The sequence below is a fragment of the Triturus cristatus genome, chromosome 5_2 (assembly GCF_964204655.1).
Source record: "Triturus cristatus chromosome 5_2, aTriCri1.1, whole genome shotgun sequence".
Classification (NCBI taxonomy): domain Eukaryota; kingdom Metazoa; phylum Chordata; class Amphibia; order Caudata; family Salamandridae; genus Triturus; species Triturus cristatus.
This window is the reverse complement of record NC_140588.1, coordinates 775,212,877-775,239,779: the sequence shown is the minus strand read 5'-3', so window position 1 is coordinate 775,239,779 and position 26,903 is coordinate 775,212,877. Positions and strand designations below refer to the sequence as shown.

The 26,903-nt window shown below is 48.3% G+C and overlaps 1 protein-coding gene across 3 annotated transcripts in view; it reads right to left on the bottom strand.

The window, feature by feature from the left end:
* The window catches only part of DOCK11 (dedicator of cytokinesis 11), a 1,169,031-nt gene that overhangs the window by 815,211 nt on the left and 326,917 nt on the right, over window positions 1–26,903 (bottom strand). For all 3 annotated transcript variants that reach the window (XM_085607886.1, XM_085607887.1, XM_085607888.1), the window contains one exon: window positions 6,260–6,382. In XM_085607886.1, coding sequence (XP_085464012.1) covers window positions 6,260–6,382 — 123 coding nt within the window. The remainder of the gene's footprint in view (window positions 1–6,259; window positions 6,383–26,903) is intronic.

Genomic DNA, 26,903 nt, shown 5'->3' with positions numbered 1-26,903 from the left:
CAAAGACCCATTAAAGCACATACTCTGCCACATAGAGACTCTGACTCCTCAGCAGTGGACTTGAGCCACACACAGCCGAAACCCAAAGACAAAAGACGCCACAGATCCAGATCCACATGGCGATCCAAAAACAATAAACAAGATCCAGAGAACATGCTGCCCTCAAAGAAATAATGCTGCTATCTTTATGGTCCGGACACCCGGGGTGGGAGCCTGGGTGTTCCTCCTGCTCAAACACTGGTGTTCAGGTTAGATATGGGCAGATTGCATGGGTTTGCTTCAGTCCCCCCAGTAGGACTTGCGACACTATAGGGACTCTGGGGATCCATTTGGAAGACTGTACCCCATCCCACTGTTGGGGTGGGATGCAATACTTCCCGTGATAGATACTTTAGGTATTAGGGTGGGGTGGGAGGGGGTAGGGATGTTATGTATGTTGTGGTTTGCTTCGTTCTCTTAGTTAAGTGCTGTGTAGCTCAGATGCCCTTAAAACAAATTAATCCTGGCTTATTTGATACAACGATTCACCTCCCCATGACAGAACGGCGGCAAAACCTATAGTAGACTACTCTGGTCAGCTATTCACAGTGAGCTAGAATACAAGGGGCATGTTGGATAAGATTAAGCAGGGTGCAGTCCTTCGACATGCCAAGCATATTGGTGCAGATGTTGCCGATGTTCTCCTATTACAGGAGACACACATGCTCAGTACTAAGGCCCCTTGTCTCACTCGTTATGGATTCATATACACTTTTCATGCAGGATTGACATAGAATTCATTAGGCGTTCCAGGGGTGTTGCCATCCTGGATTCACTGCAGAGTCGCGTTTACACGGATACAGAAGTGGGTTGATATATATGGTCGCAACATCTTCGTACATGGGACCGTGGCTGGGGAGCACATTGTGCTTGGCAGTGTTTACGCCCCCCCAGGCTCCCCACTGGCCCTTGGTCAGAGTTTCCTGGACCACCTGGTGGGGGTGTGGGGTGCTCTGCCGGGGGGGGGTTGCAGTAGTTGGTGGCGAATGGAACAATGTCATGTCCCAAGCTATTGATAAATGCTGCCTTACGGGGCGGTCGGCGGGACCCCCAATACCAAATTACAGACTCTAGCGAATATGGTGGGGTGAGCTGATACATGGCAGGTACATTACTCCACAAATGCTAGCTACACATACTTCTCCCACACCTCATACTATAAGTTGGACTATATATTTGTTCCAGGTGCTTTTGTTTATAGGGTACTGGCAGCTGTGATTCTACCTAGAGGCTTGTCAGACCACTCTCCTGTGGCCATCTATCTTCTGATAGGCCCATGCCGGCCCCCTTTCAGGTGGCGACTCTCAACTTGGAATTTGCAAAACCCAACACATCGTGCTCAAATACATGGCATGCTCTCAGTCAGTCAGTCAGTCAAAAATCTTTATTTGATTCAAAGAATCATCAAAGCGTACAAAACAAATCTTTGTCCATATTGCAAATTTCATTCCTCTAATGCAAACGTAAAAACATATATCAATTACAAGGGGCTAAAATACAAGACATATATACACTTTGAATCTTTCTCCTTTCTGTCTCCGCCCCGATTGCACATAGTTCGATTACAATTCTTGCCACTACAGTACAAGGATAACTATTCAATTATCGCATGCAGCTCCGATTTAGGCACCGTTACTGCTAAAATTGTCAGGTGATTCAATCCAAGACCATAAAAAGTTAAAACACATATAAAATTCTAAAAATCAATATTTATAAAACTTTTAAAATGTAAGCCTATTCCTATATCTTATGTGACTGGCAGCCAACAAAAATTTGCTGACACCAAATACAATAAGTTGGCGACTATCAGATTTTAGTATTCTAAACGACTCTGAATAGCTCCTGATATTCAAACTTCTGCACAGTGGCTTAATCCACTTTAGTCTGGTGGTAGCATATGCTGCGCAGAAGAATAGAACATGCTCTCAGAATCCATCTCTCATAATGAAGGGTCGGTGACTTCGGCGTGCACTTTCTGGGAGGCCATGAAACCTACACTGGGCTGGGTCGATATTAGTTTTTGCACCGCTGAACGCAGACAACGAAGACAGTCACTCATTCAGTTAGAAGTGCAAATCGTGACCATGGAACGTTGGGCACGTGGTGAAGACAGGGCAGCAGCTTGCCGGCAGCTGCGCTTTTTTCAGCAGCAGTATCATAACGGGTTGATGGACGAGGCGTGGGGGCATGGCTCGCTATGCAAAGTAGAATATATCAGTGGGGCGACAAGTCCAGGAAACTCCTGTTTAGATTATGTCAACAAGCACAGGCACATGCACCACTTCCGGGACTCCGAGATTCTGTAGATGCACTAGTGACGGACCCAGCTGTGCTCGCTCATAGCTTTGCGATGTACTACCGGTCTCTATGCATGGCCCATGAGGTTCTGAATGCCTCTGAGATCGAGCACTTCTGAAGAGGCTTGGAACTTGCTTGAAGCTCCTCTAGCCCTGGAGAAACAGACTACTGCGAATGGCGATTTACACTCCGGAAAAGCACCAGGCCCTAACGGCTTCCCCTGCAAATTCTATAAAGCTTACATGGCCCTGTTGGGCCCACATTGCCTTGCAGCTATACAAGAAGCCGCCCAGACCACATTCATGTCCCCAGATTGGAGGCATGCAGAAATTGTTGTGTTCCAAAAACCGGGGCGTCTACCAGAACTTCATGCTTCCTATTGACCAATCTCCTTATTAAATATAGAAGCAAAGCTCTTAGCCAAAGTGCTCACCACCAGACTGCTGGCACATCTCCCCGGCCTGGATGTGCCACAAGCCACAACATTTGTCTGGTTCATAACGCAATAGCCGCCCTGGACTGTCTTGGTCACCCTGCAGCTTTCCTTTGGCCCAAAATTTCTGTCATATATTCGCATGTTATATCATGGGCTAACTGCCTCGTACATATATCCGGCAAGGTGTCCTCGTCATTCCCAATAAGTCGAGGTACCAGACAAGGGTGCCCACTGTCTCGATTATTGTTTGCTCTGACCATCAAGTCGCTGGCAGCGTGGGTACGCATGGACGCACAGATCAGGGGCTTTGAATGGTCTGCTGAGGTCTCCGACAGAATCGCGTTTTACGCAGATGACGTCCTCGTCTTCCTGACCGACCCTCAGAGATAGGGCATTCGCATTCTTCAAATTATGGGAACTTCTGGTGAGATCTCTGGGCTCTTTATGAATGTTAATAAGTCAACACTATGGCCTCTGCGTGGGTCCTCGGTCAATTACACATGGGCCTCAGACCTTTCTCAGGCTCGGAAAGGCATGAAATATTTGTAGGTCATAATAACCGAGTGACGGGAGATATCTAGAGCACTTGATACAGTCCTCACTAGGGTCTAGATGGAGCTGAAGTCGTGGGTGGGTGTGCCCTTATCCTTGAAAGGCAGTTCGCAAATCTTCAAAATGATATTCCTTCCTCGGCTCCTATATCAACTACACAACCACTCCTTCCCTATCCCACAAACGTGGTTTACTGTGGGATGATGATGGAACAATTATAATAACACTTTGCAAATGCTTCCTCTCTACTTACTGTGGGGGCATTAAGGCCGCCGACATTCAGTCTTACTACACTGCTTCTCACCTACAGGTTCTTGATGACTGGTGGTACTGCCCCATAGAGGAGCCAGCCTACGCGCTGGAGCGATGTCTAGTGGGCGATCCGTCACTGTATAAATACTTGTATGGCTGTGCCAACTCCTATGCTCTTCCACCGGCTACCAAAGTGGCACTGGCAATATGGCGTCAATCTCTTCACCGTATAGGCTGGCCGAAGCGTCTTACAGGTGAGGCCCTGTTATGGTGCAATCTTCTTCCACGGCTGCAACAGTTACAAGGGTTCCAAGGATGGGACCGAATGGGTATCTTTACACTAGCAGACGCTCTCCAGTGTCTCTCTCTCAAATCCTTCTCAGACCTCCAAGATGAATATTTCATTAGTCGCACCCAGTTTTACAAATACCTACAGTTCCGTCAAGCAATTACTCCCTATCTCAGGGATCTTACCGCCATTTCCGAATTTAGTCAACAGGAAGGGAAGCTCCTTATGGGTGACCTGGTTGATCACAAAATATCTAAAATATATCAAACACTAGTCACTCATAGTGCATCAACACTGGAGTCCCTTAGGGAAGCTCGGCAAACAGATCTGGGCCCTATCGACAATGATGATTGGAAGGAGGCGCTGGAGTCCCCTCGAGGGGCTGCTGTCTCCTCGTGACTACGGTTAATGCAGCTGAAATAACTGCACAGAACATATTTTACTCGATTGAGGCTTCACAGGGCTGGTCTTATTGCCTCCCCAGTGTGTCTCCGTTGCGGAGTGGAGGAGGCCACCTTCATACACACAGTTTGGACATTCCCAGTTCTTGACAAGTTTTGGAAGGATGTGAATAGATGCCGGGCTGAGATGCTGGGTTGGATCATACCAAGTACACCACGGCAGGTACTAGCATTACAGAGGACATTGGGAGTAATAGATATAAAGGACATTTATTGTTCCTGGGTCTGACCATAGCTAAACGCGACATAGCCCATTCCTGGAGGGCACCATCCCCACCCCTATTGGGGGAATGGAAGCGAGGGTTAGATTTCTGCATGGGGTTGGAGGAGCCAATCTTGAAAGCGTGTGGCTGCCCTCACAAACACACACACATATGGCAGCGCTGGGCAGATTACAGAGGAATTGTTTTGACACCGCCACCAAAGCCCACACCTTTAGACATGGAGGTTCTGCCCCACAACTAAAATGGTTTTACACACATTGTCACCAAATTGATGACGGGATTATATCATCTGAAAAGCAGATGGAGACCTGGACATTTCATAAGGACAATATTCCTACTCCCTTTATCGCAGCCGTTTTTTTTGTTATATCTTTATTTATTTCTTTCTCCTTCTTTTCTTCTTCTCTTTCTTCTTGTTCTATTTCAGTGGTGCCACGTAAAATGTATAATATTGGTCATGCATGCCAATACTTTATTTCACTTTATGTACATGCAACATTGCTTTTTGAACATATTGTGGGCAAAAAAAACTTCAATAACGTTTGTTCTTAAAAAAAAAAACAATACTGCAATAATTAAGAAACTATATTCGAGGCTTTAATGTTAATGAGAAATGTAAAATAATCGTAAAGGAGCCAACAGTTAAAAACACTCAGTGCTAATCAATGGAAAAGTGCTAATTCATTCACAAGTTTGACAATTAAATGGCAACAAAAGTAAGAGGAAATGGTCTGTTTCTAACAAATACTGGAGGCAAAAAGACTGGGGAAACCCCGCCAAGGATGCCAGATCTCACAGTCAGTTGTGGGACTGTTATATTAATTTACAGGATACTATTTCTGCACATATGTTTGTGTGGGATAAGAAATGATGTCATACTTGCATGATCGGCTTAAAGGGAGAGAGAAGAAAAACGGTTGTGGCGCTGTGCTACTGATAAGCAATATTGTGCAATTTCTGTCTTCTGTGATGTTGCTAGAACAATCATTTTAAAATACTAATCTCTTCTGAAAATGTTTAAATATCTTGCTTGTGGCCTTGTGAACAAGCATAGGCCAACCCAATACATCTGGTTTGCATTGGGCCAAGATAAAACATTATAAACACCCTGGTGAAATAAAAAAATAAAACAGAGAAGATTGCTTTTGTGTGTATACTGCATCTATGTAATGAAAAATGTAATCCGTTATGCTTCAAAGTACTTTTGAGATTTAATAGTCCCTAATGCATTACAATTCAATTACCCCAAATAGGCAATAGCATAATTTGGAAGAGAACTCCCCTTTCTGGAGCTGTAACAATACGTCTAGCAACAGCTGCGCTTTGAAGCAGGGCATAAAAAACATCTGGCACAAAATGAAGTTGCACAAAATGATGTGACCATCGAGACTGTGGCAGAGATCATCTACTGATGGCCCGTTGCAGACTTCATTGGCGAATGTCGAAGTAAGAATTCTATTCAAATGTTTGTGTCTGGTTCACAAATGACCCTATATGCCTGTTGTAAAGCATGCATCGTGTAGGCCACTTTGGGCAGTACAATCGCTCGATATTTTCACTCTAGACTTGTTATATGGACCATCATTGTGTTCATAAACCTTAATCTAGCATTTTAGTTGCAGCAAACAGTGCTGTTAGTATGGCACAGGTGACATAACTGAAACATATACGTGAATGTATACTTTCTTCTCTTATTGCAATCATGTACCTTCACCGTGTCCGAAGTCTTGATGTACGGCTCTGCACAGTGTGTGATACTTCCCTGTAAGACTTTCTCCACACGCGCCACAAGATAGATGTCAGGGTGAGGGCTGGTCACTGAGAATATCCCCTGGAACAAAACACAGTTCACATCAAACTAAAGTCAAGACTCGCCTCTTTACAACGCTGCTGCTTCCTTGACTTTCACTATGATTGTTTCACAAATCCTTGTTTTGAGAAGGTGCTTCCCAACAGAGCAAACAAAACATTTTGATGATAAATCTGACAAGCAAGACCTCTCGTTTCAGGAACGCAATATGGAGAAAATGCTGGATTTCACTCCTTTACAGAAGATATGTCAAATTGTTAGTTTGCTTAGCCATAGCTTCGGTCATGGAATACACAAAACAAATGTACATATATCATCATCGCTTCTGACGTTTGTCTTAATGCTGTTATTTTACACGTTCTTACTTCTTACAAGAAGTCTATGGTGCATATGACTAGGACTGATAGAATATTTACATTACTTTGTCAAGAGTCGTGGTGAGAAGTGGCACCAGCAGATAACCTGCTGTCAGTGCTGTGGTCCCTGTCGTGCTGAAAACATGTACTAGGTGTAGTTCTGTTTACTTGTGGGCCCCAGATACATACTCACTATAAAGTACATAATACTTCTCTGGGACTAAGGATGTGCCAGGAATGTTGTCAATGGTGTAGACCCCTTTGTTCAGTTCCACCCTGTCAGTGGCTCTGATGACATGGACAGAGGTTATATCGGTAGTGCTTGAAGAGGTGAGGGATGGGAAGAGGGTCCTCAGCAGTATCTGTGTGTGAGCTGAGCTGGGAGCAGTAAATTGGGTCAGCCTGCTCAAGATACAGCCGTGAGCAAGATACCAAAAATGACACCTCAGTTCAGCACCCACAACTTCGTCAGAATGGAGGGATTCATAAGCTGGCCAAGCAAGCATGCACCATCACTACCCTTAAGAATACCAGGCAGCCAGGCTCCAGGCCTGTAGTGCTGGGTCCTTTTGTATAGATGTGGTCAGCACAACAATAATGATAAAAGTGGGTAGGAATGCACTGCTTGCATGTAACAGCGCCATTACCCCATAGCGTCTTGGTTCATGTAGTTCAGCTTTTCACACAAAGTTCATATAATCTTTCAGCTAATGCTGTCTTTCAAAATCGTATCTCTAGACACCAGTGTTTCAGGATTCCTCCCTCATCAGTAGACAATATTGAAGGGTTGCTGGACATGCTGCCAATTTTCTACGGTATGATCCCACTCATAGAATGCAAGAGTTCCAAAGATCGTCCGCTTGGGGGTGGCTCACGAGAGCCTTTTAACAGTGAAAGTGGGTAGGAACACACTGCTTGCATGTAACAGCGCCATTACCCCATTGCGTCTAGGTAGTTGTAGTTCAGCTTTTCACACAAAGTTCATATAATTTTTCAGCTAATGCGTCTTTCGTAATCGTATCTCTAGACACTAGTGTTTCGGGATTCCTCCCTCATCAGTAGAGAATATTTACGGGTTACTGGAAAGGCTGACAAATTTCTCAGAAGTAATCCCACTCATAGCGTGCAGGCGTTCCAAAGCTTGTCAGCTTTGGGACGGCTTGCGAGAGCCTTTTAACAGTAAAAGTGGGTAGGAACGCACTGATTGCATGTAACAGCACCATTACCCCATAGCGTCTTGGTAGTTGTAGTTCAGCTTTTCACACAAAGTTCATATAATTTTTCAGCTAATGCCGTCTTTTGAAATCGTATATCTAGACACCAGTGTTTGAGGATTCCTCCCTCATCAGTAGATAATATTTACGGTTTGCTGGACATGCTGCCAATTTTCTCAGGTATAATCCCACTCACAGCGTGCAGGCGTCCCAAAGCTCGTCAGCTTGGGGTGGCTCACGAGAGCCTTTTAACAGTGAAAGTGGGGACCCTTCCTGCAAAGAAGCGCTGTTCCTGTGTTGTTGCTGTCTGGCCACTTTGCCACGCCTCGCGGCCCCCGCTTCGCGGGTGCCGCTCGTAGGCTTAGACTCTCTCTGGGGAACATCCTTTCTGCCTCCCTTCATGTGCTTTGAGCACCAACGCGCCCCTTGCAAGCTGTCATTTGGTCAACAGGGGTAGAGGCGGGACAGCGAGGACCAGCATTCCTAGCGGCGTGGATCGGCCGCAGCTGGTCCTCTTCCCGCCCCCTCCTCCTCCTCTTCAAAAACTGTGTGGAGTGAGTGAGCCTTGGGACCCTTCCTGCAAAGAAGCGCTGTTCCTGTGTTGTTGCTGTCTGGCCACTTTGCCACGCCTCGCGGCCCCCGCTTCGCGGGAGCCGCTCGTAGGCTTAGACTCTCTCTGGGGAACATCCTTTCTGCCTCCCTTCATGTGCTTTGAGCACCAACGCGCCCCTTGCAAGCTGTCATTTGGTCAACAGGGGTAGAGGCGGGACTGCGAGGACCAGCATTCCTAGCGGCGTGGATCGGCCGCAGCTGGTCCTCTTCCCGCCCCCTCCTCCTCCTCTTCAAAAACTGTGTGGAGTGAGTGAGCCTTGGGACCCTTCCTGCAAAGAAGCGCTGTTCCTGTGTTGTTGCTGTCTGGCCACTTTGACACGCCTCGCGGCCCCCGCTTCGCGGGTGCCGCTCGTAGGCCTAGACTCTCTCTGGGGAACATCCTTTCTGCCTCCCTTCATGTGCTTTGAGCACCAACGCGCCCCTTGCAAGCTGTCATTTGGTCAACAGGGGTAGAGGCGGGACTGCGAGGACCAGCATTCCTAGCGGCGTGGATCGGCCGCAGCTGGTCCTCTTCCCGCCCCCTCCTCCTCCTCTTCAAAAACTGTGTGGAGTGAGTGAGCCTTGGGACCCTTCCTGCAAAGAAGCGCTGTTCCTGTGTTGTTGCTGTCTGGCCACTTTGCCACGCCTCGCGGCCCCCGCTTCGCGGGAGCCGCTCGTAGGCTTAGACTCTCTCTGGGGAACATCCTTTCTGCCTCCCTTCATGTGCTTTGAGCACCAACGCGCCCCTTGCAAGCTGTCATTTGGTCAACAGGGGTAGAGGCGGGACCGCGAGGACCAGCATTCCTAGCGGCGTGGATCGGCCGCAGCTGGTCCTCTTCCCGCCCCCTCCTCTTGTTTTTTCCTTCATAGCTTTTGTGGACAACGCGCACGCGGGACGCGCGCGGGGCAACGGCCGGGGCGAAGACCGGGCAAAGAGCGGGCCGTTTGAGGCCGTTCGAGTACGGCAGAGTCCGGCCCAGGCCCACTCCCTCTGGACGTTCTGAAGACCACCCAAAAATGCCATTAAGATCAGGGAAGGTACGTACTGTACAAATTAATACATCTAATGGCGTCGTTTCTGGCCCCTTGGACGCTTTTATCACCCGGGCAACTGGCATCTTAGAAAAGGAAATTGCCATGGTTGAGAAAAGGCTCTCAATAGATCTGATTAGTGGAAAACGATCCTCGCTGGGGGCTTTAGCTACATCTGTCTCCCCTGTACCATCTGTACCCCATGCTGCCTTTAATTGTGTCCATACCATCTCCACGGACGCAATAGTTCATATAGAAAATATTGGGGATAGCCTGTCCACAAGAGACAAAATAATGGAAAAAAGGCTTAGTATTAACGACTCTAAAGATACGCAGGAGATTGGGATGGAGGATAATGACTTTGTGATTAATGAGGAGCAGGATTTTAGTCAATTATCCGGAACTCCTCTTCTTAATCAATCCAATATCTCTAATCCTGTTGTAAAGGCTAATTCACCTATATCCAACTCTGCCCCCAATACTAAAAAGAGAAAACGGGATTCTAGAATGTCAGGGGAAAGAAATATGACATCCAATAAAGCAAATACAGTTCAATGGGAATGGCGCCAGGGGCCCGAGCCCCAATTAAGCTTGCTAAAACCTTTGGTGCCTAACAATAATAATATGCTATGCCCCTCACTTTTGGCTTTGGGTTCCTCCACCACATGTCCCATGTGCCTCAATAGTGATGAGGCTCTGCTGGCAAAAATGGAGGCCATGTTTAAAACACTACTTTTACCAGTCCTGGAGCAGACTAGGCTCATGACCTCAAAGATCGATAGTATGGAGGGTCTGATCCAATCAAACCACGCGATGCTGCAAGCATTGTGTGGCTTAAATAATAAGGACACTGTTAATGTACCAGCACCAAGTAAGGCACCTAATAAGATTACTAGTAAAAATATGGAAAACGGCAAAAATTCCCTCAATAAAATGACAGGAATAAATAACACCATAGCTAAAGGGGGTCAAAAAACCAATACCTCTTCTACCATCTCTTTTAAACCAGGTGTTAGTTCTCAGACTCAGACATTAAAGCCCCAAACGAAAATAGAGGCTAAACAAAATATGGTTGGGCGTCAACACATGGGTCCTCAAATACAATCTAATATAAATTGTCCTTCACCAATCTCTTCAAGAACTCAAAATATTGCTTCTACCAGTCGCAGGGAGGGGGGGCGTAAAAGGCCGAACATCCCCAGTGTTGATCTTCCACCTGAAGCGGCTCTATACACCATCGTCCTGACAGGCGTAGCACCATTAAAACCAGGATTTAGGGAATCATATGGTGACCTTCGTAATAAAGTCACCTTTTGGCTGAACAAAAATCGTCCGCTACCCCCCTCCACTCCTACAGAGATATTGTATGTGAGGAGAGTTGATTGGGTGGGGCCTGAGGCTAAAGATCTAGAAGGAGACTGTATCCTTATATCGTTCAAAGACTCATGGGTAGTAGATGCTATTAAACGAGTACCCAGATTTGCAAGGCAGGGGGATGTACAAACATTAGATTTATCCTACTTCTACCCGCGCAGGCATATACCCTTCCAATCTTATCCTCTGTTCCGTAAAGGTCCTGCTGCAAGACATCCCATGGCATTGACCCCGATTGACTGCCAGCGCCCCTTTCTCTTTAATCATTTTGGCCGCCTTTCTGACTTGGAAGCTATAGATTGACTTAACAAACCTTTTAGCGAGTCTCCGACTGGTAGTGTGATAGCCCAAGTCCCCAGTGATTATAATGTGGTATGCCTAATTCTACCGACCAATCTAGTTGACGGGGAGGGAGGCCGAACATATCTGCCAAACAGCCCTAGACCACATGTAGTTATCCAGGGGTCCCAGATCGAGGAGAAAATCATTGCCCCGGTAGACTGTGTTGAGCATCTAGTGGATAATGATAGTACAGGGGCTGCTCATGGATCTGTACAGCACTTACACTATATGTTGCCAGGCAATTTGAATGACCATCTAAAAATTTTGTCCTGGAATATAGCGGGTATTAAGGCACGCCTTGTGTCTGCGGATTGGTCAAGTTTTATGGACAACTACGATATTATCCTGCTGCAGGAAACATGGGCAACGGAACCTGTCCATAAACTGGGCTATTCTAACTTTTTCAAACCCGCAATTAAAGGAGGTAAAGGGCGGGCCGCAGGTGGCCTGTTAATCTGGGTGAAACATTCCCTGGGCTTTTATCCAACAGAGTTCCCAGTGGAGAATCAGGATCTGTTATCCATTGTTTTGAACAAAGGGAACAAGCAAGCTATGAATATCATTAACATCTATGTTAGAGGCCTTTCTGGCGGTCGATGCCCACCCCTGTTGAACCTTGTTGATCACATGATAACGAAAATGGTCGGAGGTATTACTACCATCATTGCTGGGGACCTAAATTGTACTATAGAACCTGTGCTAGATATGGGAGACACATGGACTATGGCAGATGATTCTGCTTGGGGTATTCCAGACTTACAAGTGGAGAAGATGGCTAAAGCTACAGAGGCTGCAGTGTCTTGGACGGCCTTTTGCTTACAAAATGGGTTTAGGGCATGTAATGGCCGCTCTGCCTCTGATGCGAAGGGAAAAAGCACTTTTGATAATGGCCATAGGCAAAGCCGCATTGATTATATTTTACTGGACATGGAGCATTGGGCTCTCTTAATTGATATGGTAGTTTTAGAGCGCCCGGAAAGCGATCATAACCCACTGTCCCTATCGATGAAGACACCGGATTTAAGTAGAAGGGAGGAACCATCTGCAACTTATACAGGGGATGTCCTACTTACTAATGATAGGAGGAGATTGAAGTGGTCACAGGTTATAGAAGATGAATGCTTATTAAATAATATTAATGCTGTAGTAGGAAATGCACTCAATGAAATGTTGCAAATAGATATGTCGGGGGTGGAGATTGGAGCTGCAAATAGTGTGATGGGTGTTCATATTAAGTGCTTTGACAGCTTAAAATCAATGCTATCCAAACCATATAGGAAAGTTGTTACTAAAACTAATCCCTTGCCCCAAAAATGGTAAAACAAGGACTGTAGAGAGGCACATACAGCTCTCATCTCTGCCATTAAATTTCGGGACATGGTCAAAGTGAGAACTGCTAGACTCCATTACAAAAAAACCCTTAGCAAAGCCAAAAGGGAGTGGGAGGATGAGTTCTGGTCAGATCTTTTAGAGGCATCATCCTCTAATAACCAGAAAAGGTTTTGGGAGTTGGTTAAATGGGGCAAAAACATTGACTCTTCCACACCCGGAAATAATGTGCCACTCGAGGATTGGGTATCATTTTACTCGGCCCAATTTAGAGCTGGGGACGATGATACTTCAAATCCCTCAGGCAATCTATTCACGCAGACCCCAGAAAGCGGGAAACTCATTTTTACGGTTGCTGAGGTTGAGTTGGCATTGGCACTTACTCTCCGAGGCAAAGCCCCAGGTATGGACCTAATCCCGGCGGATCTTTTTAAATCTAATCCCACTTTGTGGCTCCCGTATATCACTAGAATAGCTAATACTCTGGTACTTGGAGCTACAGTCCCGAAATTCTGGAAAGGGGCAGAAATAGTTCCAGTCTATAAAAAGGGTGATAAATCTATTCCAGCAAACTACCGCCCTATCAGTTTAATCGACTCGATCCAAAAGATAGTGGCGCGTATGGTTTTGGGAAGGGTCCTGGGTTGGATAGAAATGGAGAACATCCTGTCCCCCATGCAGGTGGGCTTCAGATCGGGAATGAGCACCATAGATCAGGTTTTTAGATTCTGCCTGATCTATTGGAAGGAGGTTTGGCTAGGTGGTGGTAACATCTATGCTGCATTCATTGATCTGAAGTCCGCCTTCGATCTGGTGCCCAGGGACAGGTTGTGGGGTGTACTGGTAACCTTGGGATGCCCACCCGAATTATTGGACCTTATCATAAGACTCCACGAGGACAACTTTGCGAGGGTGAGGTGGGGGGGTCAGGGACAAGTCACAGAAACTTTCCCCGTAACCCGAGGCGTCCGCCAAGGGTGTGTCCTGGCCCCTACCCTGTTTCTTCTTTTTATCAACCAAGTTGTTACATTTTTCTTGGATACTACCACTGATGCCCCAATGTTGGCAGGGATGAGGTTCCCGCTACTCATCTTTGCAGATGACACTCTAATCCTCTCTAAAACACGCAGCGGACTACAGCGGGCTTTGGACCGCTTTGAGGAGTTTTGTGCCATCAACAACCTGGTAGTCAACGTGGGGAAAACAAAATTTATGGTCTTTACAAAAAACCACCCAGTCCGAAGTTCAGTGAAGATGAATGGAGTAAACCTTGAACAGGTTGATACCATGACCTATCTAGGGGTCACCCTTGATAGTCGTCTGAGATGGAAGGATCAGATCAATATGCAACAACTCAAACTTGCCAGGCTTACTGGCTGTCTCGTTAAAGAGCAGAAGGAATCAATCACTAGACGGGTCCTGCCGGCCCTTAAGATCTATGATGTTAAAATTTCTACAGCCATCTTATATGGCGCAGATCTATGGGGTCATATGGACTTGTCTAATCTGTATAAAACTCAATGTAGATTCCTCCGAAATCTAGTGGGCCTCCCACAGTCTACACCCTCGCTCCCTCTCTGCTTAGATCTCGGCACCGCCCCCATAAATGAAATGGCAAGATTTAGGTTAGTGGCAATGTGGAGACGAATATGGACATCCCCAGACTTATTCCTTTTTGCAAAGGAATTGTCAGAAGTTAGGTCCATCAGGGGTTCAGGGAAAATACCATGGCTCATTGCTGTAAAAACAATTCTGATAGACATGGGCTTGGAACATCTTTGGTCATCCCCACAATCTAATCCCTTCCCACCTAAAGATGAATTCAAATCTCTATATTGGGCCACTACCCGCCTAAAAAGAGTGATGCTGTCCAATAAAAATGACCTCACCGGCAGGTTTCTAACATTCAAAATTGACCTATTGAGAGAGCCATACTGGGATGTTATTTCCCGACCGCTAGATAAGAAATTGTACCATCAGTTTAGAGTGGGCGCTTTGCCATTAAACATCTTTCTGAACAAATGGTCCACAGGGATATCACCTTATTGTATGTGCTGCTTAGGTCATATTGAGTCAGAAGGTCACTTCCTTTTTGCCTGTCCTAGGTATGGAGCACCTCGGAAAAAATGGTTAAAACCTCTGTTCCAAAATTTACCATATAAAACAGTAATGGAAGCTATACAGGTGCTCAGGACTAACACCTCGGAGGTTTTTGTGGTAGCCTTGGCAAAGTACTTGGGCTGGGCTTGGCTCCTTAGGTTAAAAAAGCGCTCGTCTTAGCGCTAAGTGCAAAAGTTGTTCTGCTATTTGCCATAATCTGTTTAGTTTAAGTATACACCTGCTAAACCACCCTACGACCCTACGACTATGTCTTATTAACTGCATTCATTGTTCGCAATTTAGAACTGTAATCCTAACTTTTGAAATATTTTTTTTGCTTTTCTCTTTTTTTTTTTTTTTTTTTTTTAAATTCAATCCTGTTTTATTCACTTGTTAAGAAATGTTCTTTTTGTGCACTTATGTATTTTTGTGAGTGTCTAAATAATAATTATGTTTATTGATTCCCTTTGGATATTTTAAATGAACCAGTTATATTTTCTTTTTTTTAATATGTCTTTTATGATTGCTAATAATCGAAATAAAGACTTTGAAATCTGAATCTGAATCTGGGTAGGAACACACTGCTTAAATGTAACAGCGCCATTACCCCATAGCATCTTGGTAGTTGTAGTTCAGCTTTTCACACAAAGTTCATATAATGTTTCAGCTAATGTCGTCTTTCGAAATCATATCTTTAGACACCAGTGTTTCGGGATTACTCCCTCATCAGTAGAGAATATTTACAGGTTGCTGGACATACTCATCAGCTTGGGGACGGCTCATGAGAGCAAAACAATAATGAGCCTGCACTGTGCTATAGTTACAATTTAGGGGATCAGGTATTTACCTAGATGTTGTTCTCTGGTGCCAAGTAAGAGCATCAATGGCAATGCTAAGGTATTACATTGGCGGGGCGAGTACTGAGGCAGCTGAGAGGTCACTGTGAGTTCAAGGTTGTAGCTCATTAAAAATGTGCACTGTCTTGAGCCACATCACCCTCTGCTTTGACCAAACACTCAAATACTTTTCAAATACTTCTTGGCATTATATAACAATGCATTAAACCATCTCATAAAGGTGCAAAAATACCACAGATTTATTAGCATCATTCTAAAGAAACTGCCTCAAATGATCTTTTCAGGTGCAAAAGCATATCAACCCATTAGGCATCCCCCATCCATCAGTTAATTAGAGAGTGTGAGAAAGGCATCTTTTTTGCCCTGTTCATCTCCATTTATTGACTTATCATGGTGGAAACTGACTGTGACTGTGCCCTGGGCTCTGCTAACCAAGCCCAGGGCCAGTGCTCTGATTAAAAAGATATATAGTTATTAGGTATAATTATAATTGACAGACCCCTGTAAGTCCCTAGTATATAATAAGGCAAGGGGGTTTCAAACCACCTATAAGCCCCTAGTACGTAATAGGGCAGGGTGGTTTAGAGGCCTAGAAGATTTCTAGCACTGGGGTGTGCACTACTGTGTTGCCTGCTGTCATTTTTAAATCCAGCCCTACTTTGCAGACTGTCTATAAAAGTAAATAATATGCAAATTTGACTTTAGAATTAATATGTCATCCCCAAGGTCTCCCCTAGGAGCCTAAGGGGTGTGGTGCCATGTAACTATAAGCAGGGACCTTATAAAAGTTATTTTATATGACCTGGTGAGGCAAAAACTGCCAATTTGTTTTCCCCCCATTGTAGATTATTAACTCCATAGGCTAACATTGGAATATGTTATTTAAGTATAAATATTGCTAGGAAGGGACTCAAAATGTCATGGAATGACTTAAAAGATTTGCAATTATAAATGTAACAACTTGCCACTGTTGCAGTCATTATAACTAGTACAGAAAAGAAGTTGTATAACTTTATTTTCTGCGAGCCCAAATCCAGCCTTCAAGCAGCCGTTTCCAGATTAGTCAGCCTTAACAGACTTAGTCACCTTATCACTTTGATGATGTGATAAGTAGCCTGCACAGAGCAGAGCTTATCTGAAGGGGGGAGCTCTGCAGCTGCAGGGAACCAGCCAGGTCAGGGCTGGGTAAATCAAACCGGGCTTCAAAGAGAGCAGGGCAGTAAGGAATGTCAGCCAGGCCTTCCTGTGCTCCCAGTCAGATGGCAGGCCTGTGATTGGAATTTGCAGAAGCTCCGGAGGTGAAGTGCTAATAGAAATGAGCCACAGCAGCAGGTTGGTTTAGCCAGCTCTTAATCCAATGGAGAGAAAATCTCCATCTTGAATTTATTTTAAAGTGCAGTGCTTTGTGGGACAAGAAAATGCCACACTTTGGAGAAAGATGTAAAGCTTTTGGGTCGCATCCAGCACCTCAGTGGACAGGGGTGCCCACCTGCTTGTCACCCCAGATCATTGAATAAATATGTGAGAGCTGGAGGAGGAGCCTAGCGCGCATCCAAGATGGTCGCGTGAGCACAGGGCTCCCCGGACCCTTGCTGCTCCTCGGAATTTATCCTGAGAATATCCTGATGTGGTTTATGGAATCTGGCAGATGACGACCGGCTGAGCACGTATCTCTTTTCAGAACTCGAATCGGACCTGGGAATCCTGAGTTGTCGTTGTTCGAACTTTTGGGACCCACCCGACGGAGGTGCCCGGGGCGAAGGTGAACCGTGGAGCCGTGTCGTAATTGAACAACAGCGGCTGCAGTGCGGTGCCAGTGGCCGCTCTACCACTTTCGGTTTCACTTTCGTACTTCAGGGGGCTGGCCGGCGAACGCACTTGCTGTGGCGGGGTGTTTCCTTGGCCTCTGCGCGAGGCTTTGTCTCCACCTGCCACTAGTGTGCCCATCGCCTTGGGTCCCCCCGCACCGCTATATTGTGGTCTCTGGTGAGGCGCTGGTCTGCGGTGCCGGTGCCCCTACGACTCTTGATCGGCGGTCCCCTTCGGTGTCCGTGACCACATGGGGGGCAAGCGGGGCCCGAGGGGCGTAAGACTAAGGCCTCCCTCCGCGGGGGACCGGTCCAGGTCAACAACATGGACCGCTACACTCTGGGCAGAGGGTCCCCTGGAGCGACCGCCCCCCCCCCGGACGCCGCCGGTGGTGGCACGACCGTCTCTCCGGAGCTTTCCCTGCAGGACATCATGGGCGCCATTGATGGCATCAGGGAAACCATCGCCACGCAATACGAGGCCCTGGCCCGTAAAATCGACACGGTGGCAATCGATGTCACCTTAATTCGGGCAGATCTCTCCAAAACTAACGAGAGGGTTCAGGCTCTCGATGCGCGGACCTCCACCCTTGGTGCGGATGTGTCGGACCTGCAGGCCGCGCTTGGTGACATCAAGGTGGTCAACGATCAGATGGCCCGACGGCTGGAGGACTTCGAGGGACGGGCCCGACGCAACAACATCCGTGTCATAGGCGTACCGGAGTCCTCCGACAGCCGCCCGGTTGACCTCCTGGTCGAAGAACTCATCCTCCAACAGTTGGCCCCTGCAGGCCTAAGTAAGTTCTTTGCCGTGGAGCGGGCCCATCGAGTTCCGGGCGGTCGGCCACGGCCGGGGGCCCCCCCGAGGCCTATCGTGGCCAAACTGTTCCACTATAGAGATCGAGATGCTATTCTTCAGGCCTCACGGGTCCACGGCCCGGTTCGTCATGAGAACTCACCCATTAACTTTTATCCGGACTTTACCCAACTTGTCCAGAAACAGCGGATGGGATTCCAGGGGGTGAAGCGTCGTCTCCGTGAACTGGGCCTAAAGTACTCTATGCTCTACCCTGCAAAACTCCGAGTGGAACATGAGGATCGGACTGCCTTTTTTGACTCTCCTGTGGCCGTGAGTGACTGGCTGGACTCGCTGCCGGACAAAGGTGGCCGTCCCGGGCCCTCTGCAGGCGCCGAAGGTGGCGGGTCCCCTTTGGAGTGACTTTTGGTTCTTGATTTTGCCATTTTGCACTGTTCAGCTGGGTTTTATTTCTTTTGTTCATTTTGTCTCACTAGGACCTGTGTGGGGGGCGGGCGGGGACGGGTCCCTTTCCTCCTCCGGGGTCTTTTCGTAGAATGGGGTTAGTAGGGCGACAGGCACACTGCAAGTTGGGGGGGGTTTTTGGCCCGCAGGGGTGCAGGGTGGGGTGAGTTGGATTTGGGGGGGGGTTGGGGGGAAGGAGGGGTTGTTTTGCTGTGTGTTTTCTGTTTGCATGGCGAGGTATTGATTTTTGTCCAGATTCGGGAACTGTGCTACTGACTGGGGGGCCTTTGATCTATTGGAGGGGATGGGGGGGGACGGGTTGAGGCTGATGTCATGGAACGTCAATGGGTTGGGGGACCGTATCAAACGGGGTGTAGTACTGCAGTATTTGCGTCGTCTGACTCCTGATGTGGTGTTTATCCAGGAGACGCATCTGGTTGGTAATGTTTGTCATGCAATGAACAGGGGGGGATACCGCCTCGTGGCCCATTCTGGTTTCACAACTGGCTCCAGGGGGGTGGGCATTCTCCTGCGATCCTCACTTCCGTTGGATATCACTAGGGTAGTCTCGGATGACAGAGGGCGCTATGTGTGTCTGACTGGGAGGTGGGAGGGGCAGCCCCTTTCCCTGGTCTCAGTTTACGTCCCCCCGGGCCTCCAGAACTCCACCTTCGCGGACTTGGGTCGAATGCTGCTAGAACTTCCGGATAGTCTTTTGCTTATGGGCGGGGACTTTAATTCGGTGGTTTCGGGTGACCTGGATCGTCACCCACCCAGGGCCCTCCCCGCTGCCCAGGCATGGCTTGGTGGACTGTTGGAGACCTTCGGCCTGGTAGATAGTTGGAGATTAATGCATCCGACCCAATGTCAGTACACCTTTCACTCTGGGGCGCATGGGAGTCTTTCTAGGTTAGACTACTTCCTTATGCCCGCGGCGCAGACTGGTCGGATTCGAGAGGTTAGGCACCTGGCGCGGGGTATCTCCGATCATTCCCCGCTGTGGCTGCTCTTTGACACCGAGTCGCGGTCTGCAGGGCGGATCGCTCCCATTAACCCGTGGTACCTGCGAGACCCTACGACTCGCGACAGCCTGGTTAAGGCTATGGACCAATACTTCCTTGAAAACGAGGGGTCGGTGTCGTCTGCAATGTCCCTGTGGGAAGCCTTTAAAACCGTAATCCGCGGACACGCCCTCTCCCAGATAGTGGTGGCTAAGAAGCTCAAGAGTGAGGCAGTGGTGAGGTTGGAGACTGACATCTCGGGGCTGGAGTCGGCCTTGGAGACGGGTGTCACTCCGGACGGGCTCCATGCCCTCAGCCTGAAACAGTTTGAATACAGGTCTCTTGTCACTGACGCTGCCAAAACGATGTACAGGGAGCAGCAGGGACGATTGTATGATGCCGGGGACAAGGCGGGAAAGTTGATTGCGTGGCTGGATAAGAAGGAGAGAGTGAATCGTGTGGTCCCGGAGCTGCGTGTCTCGGATGGAGTGTGTGTGACTGAGCCTGGTGAGATTGTGGAATGTTTCGCTGACCACCTCCGGGCCGTGTACTCCCCGGTGACTGATAGGGATGAAGAAGACTCTTGCCTTCTGCTGAGGGATATTGCTTTGCCCTGCCTGTCCGTCGAAGACCGTGAGCAGCTGGACGCCCCCTTGTCTGTAGATGAAATAGCAACTGCGATTCGGTCCCTTCGTTCGGGCAAGGCGATGGGTCCCAACGGTCTGCCTATTGAATTATACAAGTTGCGCCCGGATAAACTCGCGCCCTTCCTCCGTCGTATGTTTCAGGAGTCCCTTGAGGCAGGTTCCCTTCCTGACGACCAGCGTCTGGCTACGATAGTCGTGATCCCCAAGGACGGTAAGCCACGTGACCGCTGTGCCTCCTACAGGCCTATTTCACTGCTAAACGCAGAGCCTAAAATCCTGGCTAAAGTCCTTGCCAATCGTTTGTTGAGCGTCATCTGCGATCTGATTCATCCTGATCAATGCGGCTTCATCCCTCATCGTAACACCGCTCTTAACTTGCGGCGTCTTCACGGCGCCCTCGCCAGGGCGGAGTACCTCTCCGAACCAGCCGTGCTGGTTTCTTTAGACGCCACGATGGCCTTTGACACCATCGAGTGGCCATTCCTCTGGGCTGTCTTGACCAAATTCGGCTTTGGGGAAGGATTTCTTGGCTGGGTGAAGATTCTTTAGACGGGACCCATGGCTCAGGTGGTGGTTAATGGGCGGGTCTCTCGGCCCTTTGCTCTCGGTAGGGGTACGAGGCAGGGGTGCCCGTTGTCCCCTCTGCTCTTTGCTCTTGCCCTGGAGCCGCTCGCTGCCTGGCTCCGCTGGGAGCCCTCGATCAGAGGGATCCAGTGGGCCCCGGGCTTCGAGGATCGGGTCTCGTTGTACGCGGACGACATTCTCCTGTATCTCACCTCGCCGCGGCAGTCGCTTAATGTTCTCTTTGATGTTCTGACTTCCTTTGGGAGAAATTCGGGTCTAACGATCAACTGGTCTAAATCCTGTGTCTATCCTATCTCCGGTGACCCTCCTCTCTTGCCGCCTCGGCTTCCGATCCAATTATCTCTGTCCGGCTTTAAATACCTGGGGATATACGTCTCGTTGGACCCGGTGGCTCGCTATGAGCAGAATCTCCTGCTTCCACTTCGGCGTTTGAGGGAGGACACGGCTCGGTGGTGTAAGCTGCCCTTGTCCCCGCTGGGTCGGGCAGCACTGTTTAAAATGATGTCCCTTCCCAGATTCCTCTATGCACTTCAGAACTCCTTCGATGTCATTCCTGTGTCCTACTTTCGGCAGCTGGAGAGCCTGCAGAGGAGACTAGTGTGGGACGGACGGGCGCGTATCGCTCTGGCAAAGCTTACTCTCCCCTGGTACGACGGGGGCATCGCGCTTCCCGACATTCGCAGGTATTATTGGGCCTCACAGCTATCGGCCATTAACCATGCCACGTATGCGCCTGGCTTGAATCCGGCGTATGAGATGGATAAATTCCTGCTTCCCGGCGGAAACTATAACAGGGCACTTTACTCCAGCTCGGCTGGACGGACCCTTACGGGCCCTACTAAGATTGCGGTACGGATCTGGAAGGCGGCCAATGTAGCCATGGGCTGGAGTGAGCGATTAACATGTGCTACTCCTCTGTTTGCCTCCGACCGACTGGGAAGCCTCTGGACAACGAAGGGGTTTGAACGTTGGGACACGATTGGTATTAGTAGAGTGGGAGACTTATGGATTAAGGGTGCGGTTAAAACATTCGCGGCGCTCCAGAGCGAATACGAACTTACGGAAAGGGAGTTCTTCCGCTACGCCCAGGTTCGGCATGCCCTGCTCTCTGTTTTTGGGGAGGGGACCAAGATCCCGGCTTCATCGCCCCTCGAGGACCGCATACTCGATGGTCATGTCCCCGACAGTACCATCTCTTTAATTTATAAAAAACTTATCAATAATCGGGCTGACCTCTTGGTGCGCCTTCGGGAGGCGTGGACGGGGGACGGGGTGGAACTGGACGACGAGGACTGGCAGTCCGCACTGTCGTCCCCCAAGGAAGTGGCCATTCCGGCCCGTCTCCGCCTGGTCCAGCTTAAGATTCTCCACCGGGTGTATGTGACGGGTCCCCGTTTGGTCTCGATGGGATTTTCTGAAGACGGGCTCTGTAAGCGGGGATGTGGGCTCAGTGCCACCTTTCTCCATATCCTTTGGGAGTGCCGCGAGGTGGCGGAATACTGGCGCCGGGTTCATGTGGTCATGGGACAAGTCACCGGGGTTGCGCTGCTGCCGGAGGTGCGTCGCTGTGTCCTGAATGTGTGGGAGCCCAATGATTATAACGCGGCTCAGACTCGGTGGGCGGCCCTGGGAAACATGATTGCCAAGAGAGATATAGCGCAGCTTTGGGGTTCCCAGCGGCCTCCCACCGTGTCCGTATGGAAGGAGAACATGGACTGGTGCATGTTCAGGGAGAAGACTGTGTATGTGGCTCGTGGTAAACCGGGGGCATGGGGTAGAATCTGGGGGCAATGGAACGCGTATCGTGGGGGTATCTGTACTCCCCCCCTAGTGGACACCGATATTGCTTTGTCCCCCTGACCCTTGATGGTTCCTTGCGACTTCTGGAATAACCGAATATAGACGTTCCTCTCCCGTGACCCCCCCCTGACATATCAGTACTCCTTCCTCTTGATAGCTATTTGAAGGTCTGACGTAGAGTCCCCCGGATGTAGCCTGACCCACACTTTTTGCCCTTATGCCTCGCCTTTTGTTTTTAGTTGTTATTTATGTTAAACCTATGTATCCTGCTTCCTTAGGACTATCCGGAGCCATGTACGGGGCTGGGCCCCGGGAGTCGACTACTGCCTTAACAACTGTGAGATCCTTTCTGAATCTAGCGGCCGGCCCTGGTGGTTGTAGGCCCATGCTTGTAATTGATTTATTGTTTAATAAAATTTTCAACAAAAAAAAATATGTGAGAGCTGTATAGAAACTTGGATTTGCTGCCTAAAACCCTGGTCTGCACCACACAGGATTGCTCCCTGAAGGACTTCTGTCTGTTGCACACCTAGAATTACAGCCCTGAGGAATTTGCCTTGCCTCAGAAAGGATGAAGGAGTGGACTCACTGAAAGCAACAGATTAACAGTGCTTCCCTGCACCATCTTCCTCAAGAATACACAGCCTGAAGTGCGTCCAGTGGACTTTTAAGGAATTGGCCACGCGCATTGTGGGAACTGTAGTCCAAAACTTTCATGGGCCATCTCAGAGCTTCTAGACCCTTGGATTTGTGTTTTGGACACTTTGATCCCTCAAGAGGAACTTCAGGAAGAAGTTCCAGAACTTTGGAGGAGTTTGGAAAAACGTTTGGAAAAAGCTCAGTATGTGGAGCGACTCAATGTCGAGAGTCAAGCCAAATACCAACAACCGCGACCCGGCCTGGATTTAAGGTTCATCCCACTAAAAGCTCCAAAGCTCAAGACTTCCAGGAGATGACTTGAGCTCCCGCTGAACCAATCCGAGCAATGTTGCCTGACAAAGTGCCTTGCTTGTCGTTGAGAGAAAATCTTCTAGAAAAGTTTCTAATTGTGACAGTAAAATGTTGGGCGGGCCTCTTGCTTAGTGTATCGGACTACGGTGGAACGGCCCGTGCAGATAAGAGCGGTGGAGTGGGGTGGGGTGGGGGATGCGACATACGCTGCCAAGGGGAAAATAAATAATTCATTTTCCCTCATCATCGTCTGTCAAATCCCCCACTCGCCTTATCATCCTTACCTACACTGGCCACTCCTGAGACCAGAGCTCGATCGCGGTCAGTCTCAAACTTTGATTTTGTCCCGTTCAAGGGCAATCAGGTGTCCCAATTTGGCGCCATACGTTTTTAGGCACTAGAAAGTAGTTATCTTTAAAAATTCATATCTCCGGTTCCCTATATTTAATTTTTGTCTTTTTGGTGTCATTCTAAACATAAATAAAATTCCTATTTTTATAAATTGGTGTGGGATTTTTATTGTGTATTGTGTCTTACTTATTTAATGTATTGGTGTTTTAAAATGCTTTACATACCTGTCTCCTAAGTTAAGCCTGCCTGCCTATTGCCAGCGACCAAGGGATGAGAATGGGATTAATTTATTGAGACCTTGTCTGGACCTTATATTGCATTAGTGGCTTATTGCTAGTGGTAGGTGCAGACTTTCCCCTACTAATAATCCATCTCCCAACACTGAGGACTTGCAAACTTACTTCAGCAACTACATTCTAAAGATCTGGCATCAGGCAACTCCACCATTCGACAGTGGGCAGCGATCCCTCTTCCTAAATTCCTCTATGGAGTTTGCACATTCGTTTGACCTGTTGATAGCATTTCATATAGTGCACCAGGACATACTAAATGGTATCAAGAAAAAGGGCGACAATAATTGGTAGTTGCTCCGCGTTCTCGTTAAAATTGGGGCAAGAAAAGTTCCAGGATGCTTGTTTCCAGTTCAGGGAAGACCTGTCTTGACACTTCAGGCTGGACTGTTCCCTTGAGGCACAGGGTCAAGACTGATTTGCATATAGCACGGTCTGAACTGAGGTGGCGAAGTGAGCTAAAGAACGATAATGGATTTAACACAGATCTGTATGTATGTATGTATGTATGTATTTAGTTCTTGTTAAGCGCATCTGTCACCCCAAGGGTATCCTGGCGCTGAGACCCCGTTAAACCATCGGAAGAATGTTCACATTGCCCTAGGGAACAGATAGGTCTTAAGGTCCCTTTTGAAGGAGAGCAGATCTTGCTTACCCCTCAGCACTAGCGGAAGAGAATTCCATAGTGAGGCGGCCGCGTGACTAAAGGCGCGGCCACCTATCCTTACTCTAGTGATCCTTGGGATCCGCACCAGAAACGCCGATGAGGATCTCAGGGGCCGGGCAGCTTGGTACCATGAAAACAGGCCCTGGAGTGGAATTGGTCCAAGTCCATGCAACGCCTTAAATACAAGACATGCCGCCTTGAACACAATCCTCTGTTGTATCGGCAGCCAGTGTAGATCAGCTAGAGCTGCAGAGGAGGAAGCAGAGCGTGGGTGCGATAAAGCCAGTTTCGCCGCCATGTTCTGGATCCTCTGCAACTTAAGGATCAGTTTTTTAGGAGCTCCTAGAAGCAGTGCGTTGCAGTAGTCTAGTCTACTGAGTATAATACTACGCACCACCTCTGGTCTAAAACCTTGGGGGAGAATTGGCAAGATTTTGCGTAAGGCACGAAGCAGGCCCATGCAGGTCGCTGCGGTCTTATTAACTGAACCATCCAACTGTAGGTCCGGTTCGAATACCACTCCTAAATTACGGGCTGATTTAGCTCCTGCCACAGAGCCAGGAATGGAAGGTGGCCAAAAATCATCAGGCAGCGCACGGGGGAGGCGGTCAGGAGAGCAATGGAGAACCTCCGTTTTTGACCAATTGAATTGGAGTGAGTTAGTTCGCAGCCATTCAGCTGTGGCCGACATGCAGCGATGAAAGGTGTCTTTCGAAACCGACTCACTACCCTCAAATGAAAAAATCAGTTGAGTGTCATCGGCATAATTGATAACTGATATGCCGAATGACTTAATCAGTACTATAAGGGGTCGAAGATATAAATTAAACAGGATCGGGCTAATCGCCGACCCTTGAGGAACTCCCTGATTCACCTGTCGGGTGGCTGATCGAAATGGTGGTAAAGCCACCGCTTGCTGTCTGTCACTAAGATAGGACGTTAACCAATCTAAAGCTAGATTGGTTACACCCGCACTATGGAGACGCTCCAGGAGAACCGCATGGTCGACCGTGTCAAACGCGGCCGACATGTCCAGCAGTACCAGGAAAACTGACCTGCCCCTGTCGACACGCGTTCGTAGATCATCTAACACGGTGACCAATGCGGTCTCAGTGCCATGTGCCGGCCTAAAGCCATACTGAGCTGTATCCAGGCAGGAGTTTAATTCCAGATAGTTGGACAAGGCTTTTGTGACCCATCTCTCAAGGACCTTTATTACAAAAGGTAAAAGCGAGATGGGCCTATAATTAGCTGGACAAGATGGATCTAAGGAAGCCTTCTTTAATAGTGGAGTTACTATTGCCACTTTCCAGCTAACTGGAACTGTCGCCGTCATCAGTGACTGACAGCAGATGGAATAAAGTGGAGGGAACAGCTCATCCTGAAATGCCTTCCAGATCTTATGAGGCATTGGATCCAATGGTGAGCCCGAGGACACTCCATTGGCCAGTGAATCAAATTCCTCCGATGTAGGAATGGGAAAACAAGGTAAACAAAAAGTATCTACCCTGTTGTTCTCCCGGAGCGATACCGAGTAGCGAAGAGATTCCAGTGAAGAAGGTAACGGTGACCCCAGTTGTCCGGGCACTGAGAGTCCATTCAAGATGGTTCTTATTTTCTCCTCAAATGCAGCGGCCAAAGAATCACACAGATCCTGAGTGGCCGGGATAGCGGGAGCTGTACAGGACGGATTAGATAAGTTGTTGACCAGCTAGAACAGGGTTTGCGATTTATTCGTGGCCTTATCCAAGGCCTTTTCTAAGAACTTTGCCTTAGCGCTTCTCAGCTGATTCTTATATACCTGTAAGGCCACTCTGTACGCTACCCTGTCCAACTCCTTGTATCCTTTCCTCCAAGTACGCTCAGCCTGTTTACAGCGGATCTTATGCTGTCTCAGATCGTCATTAAACCAGGCATTAGTCACTCTAGGTCTCTCCCTCACCCTCCGCAGAGGAACCAATTCGTCTAGGGATGTCGAGATTTGCT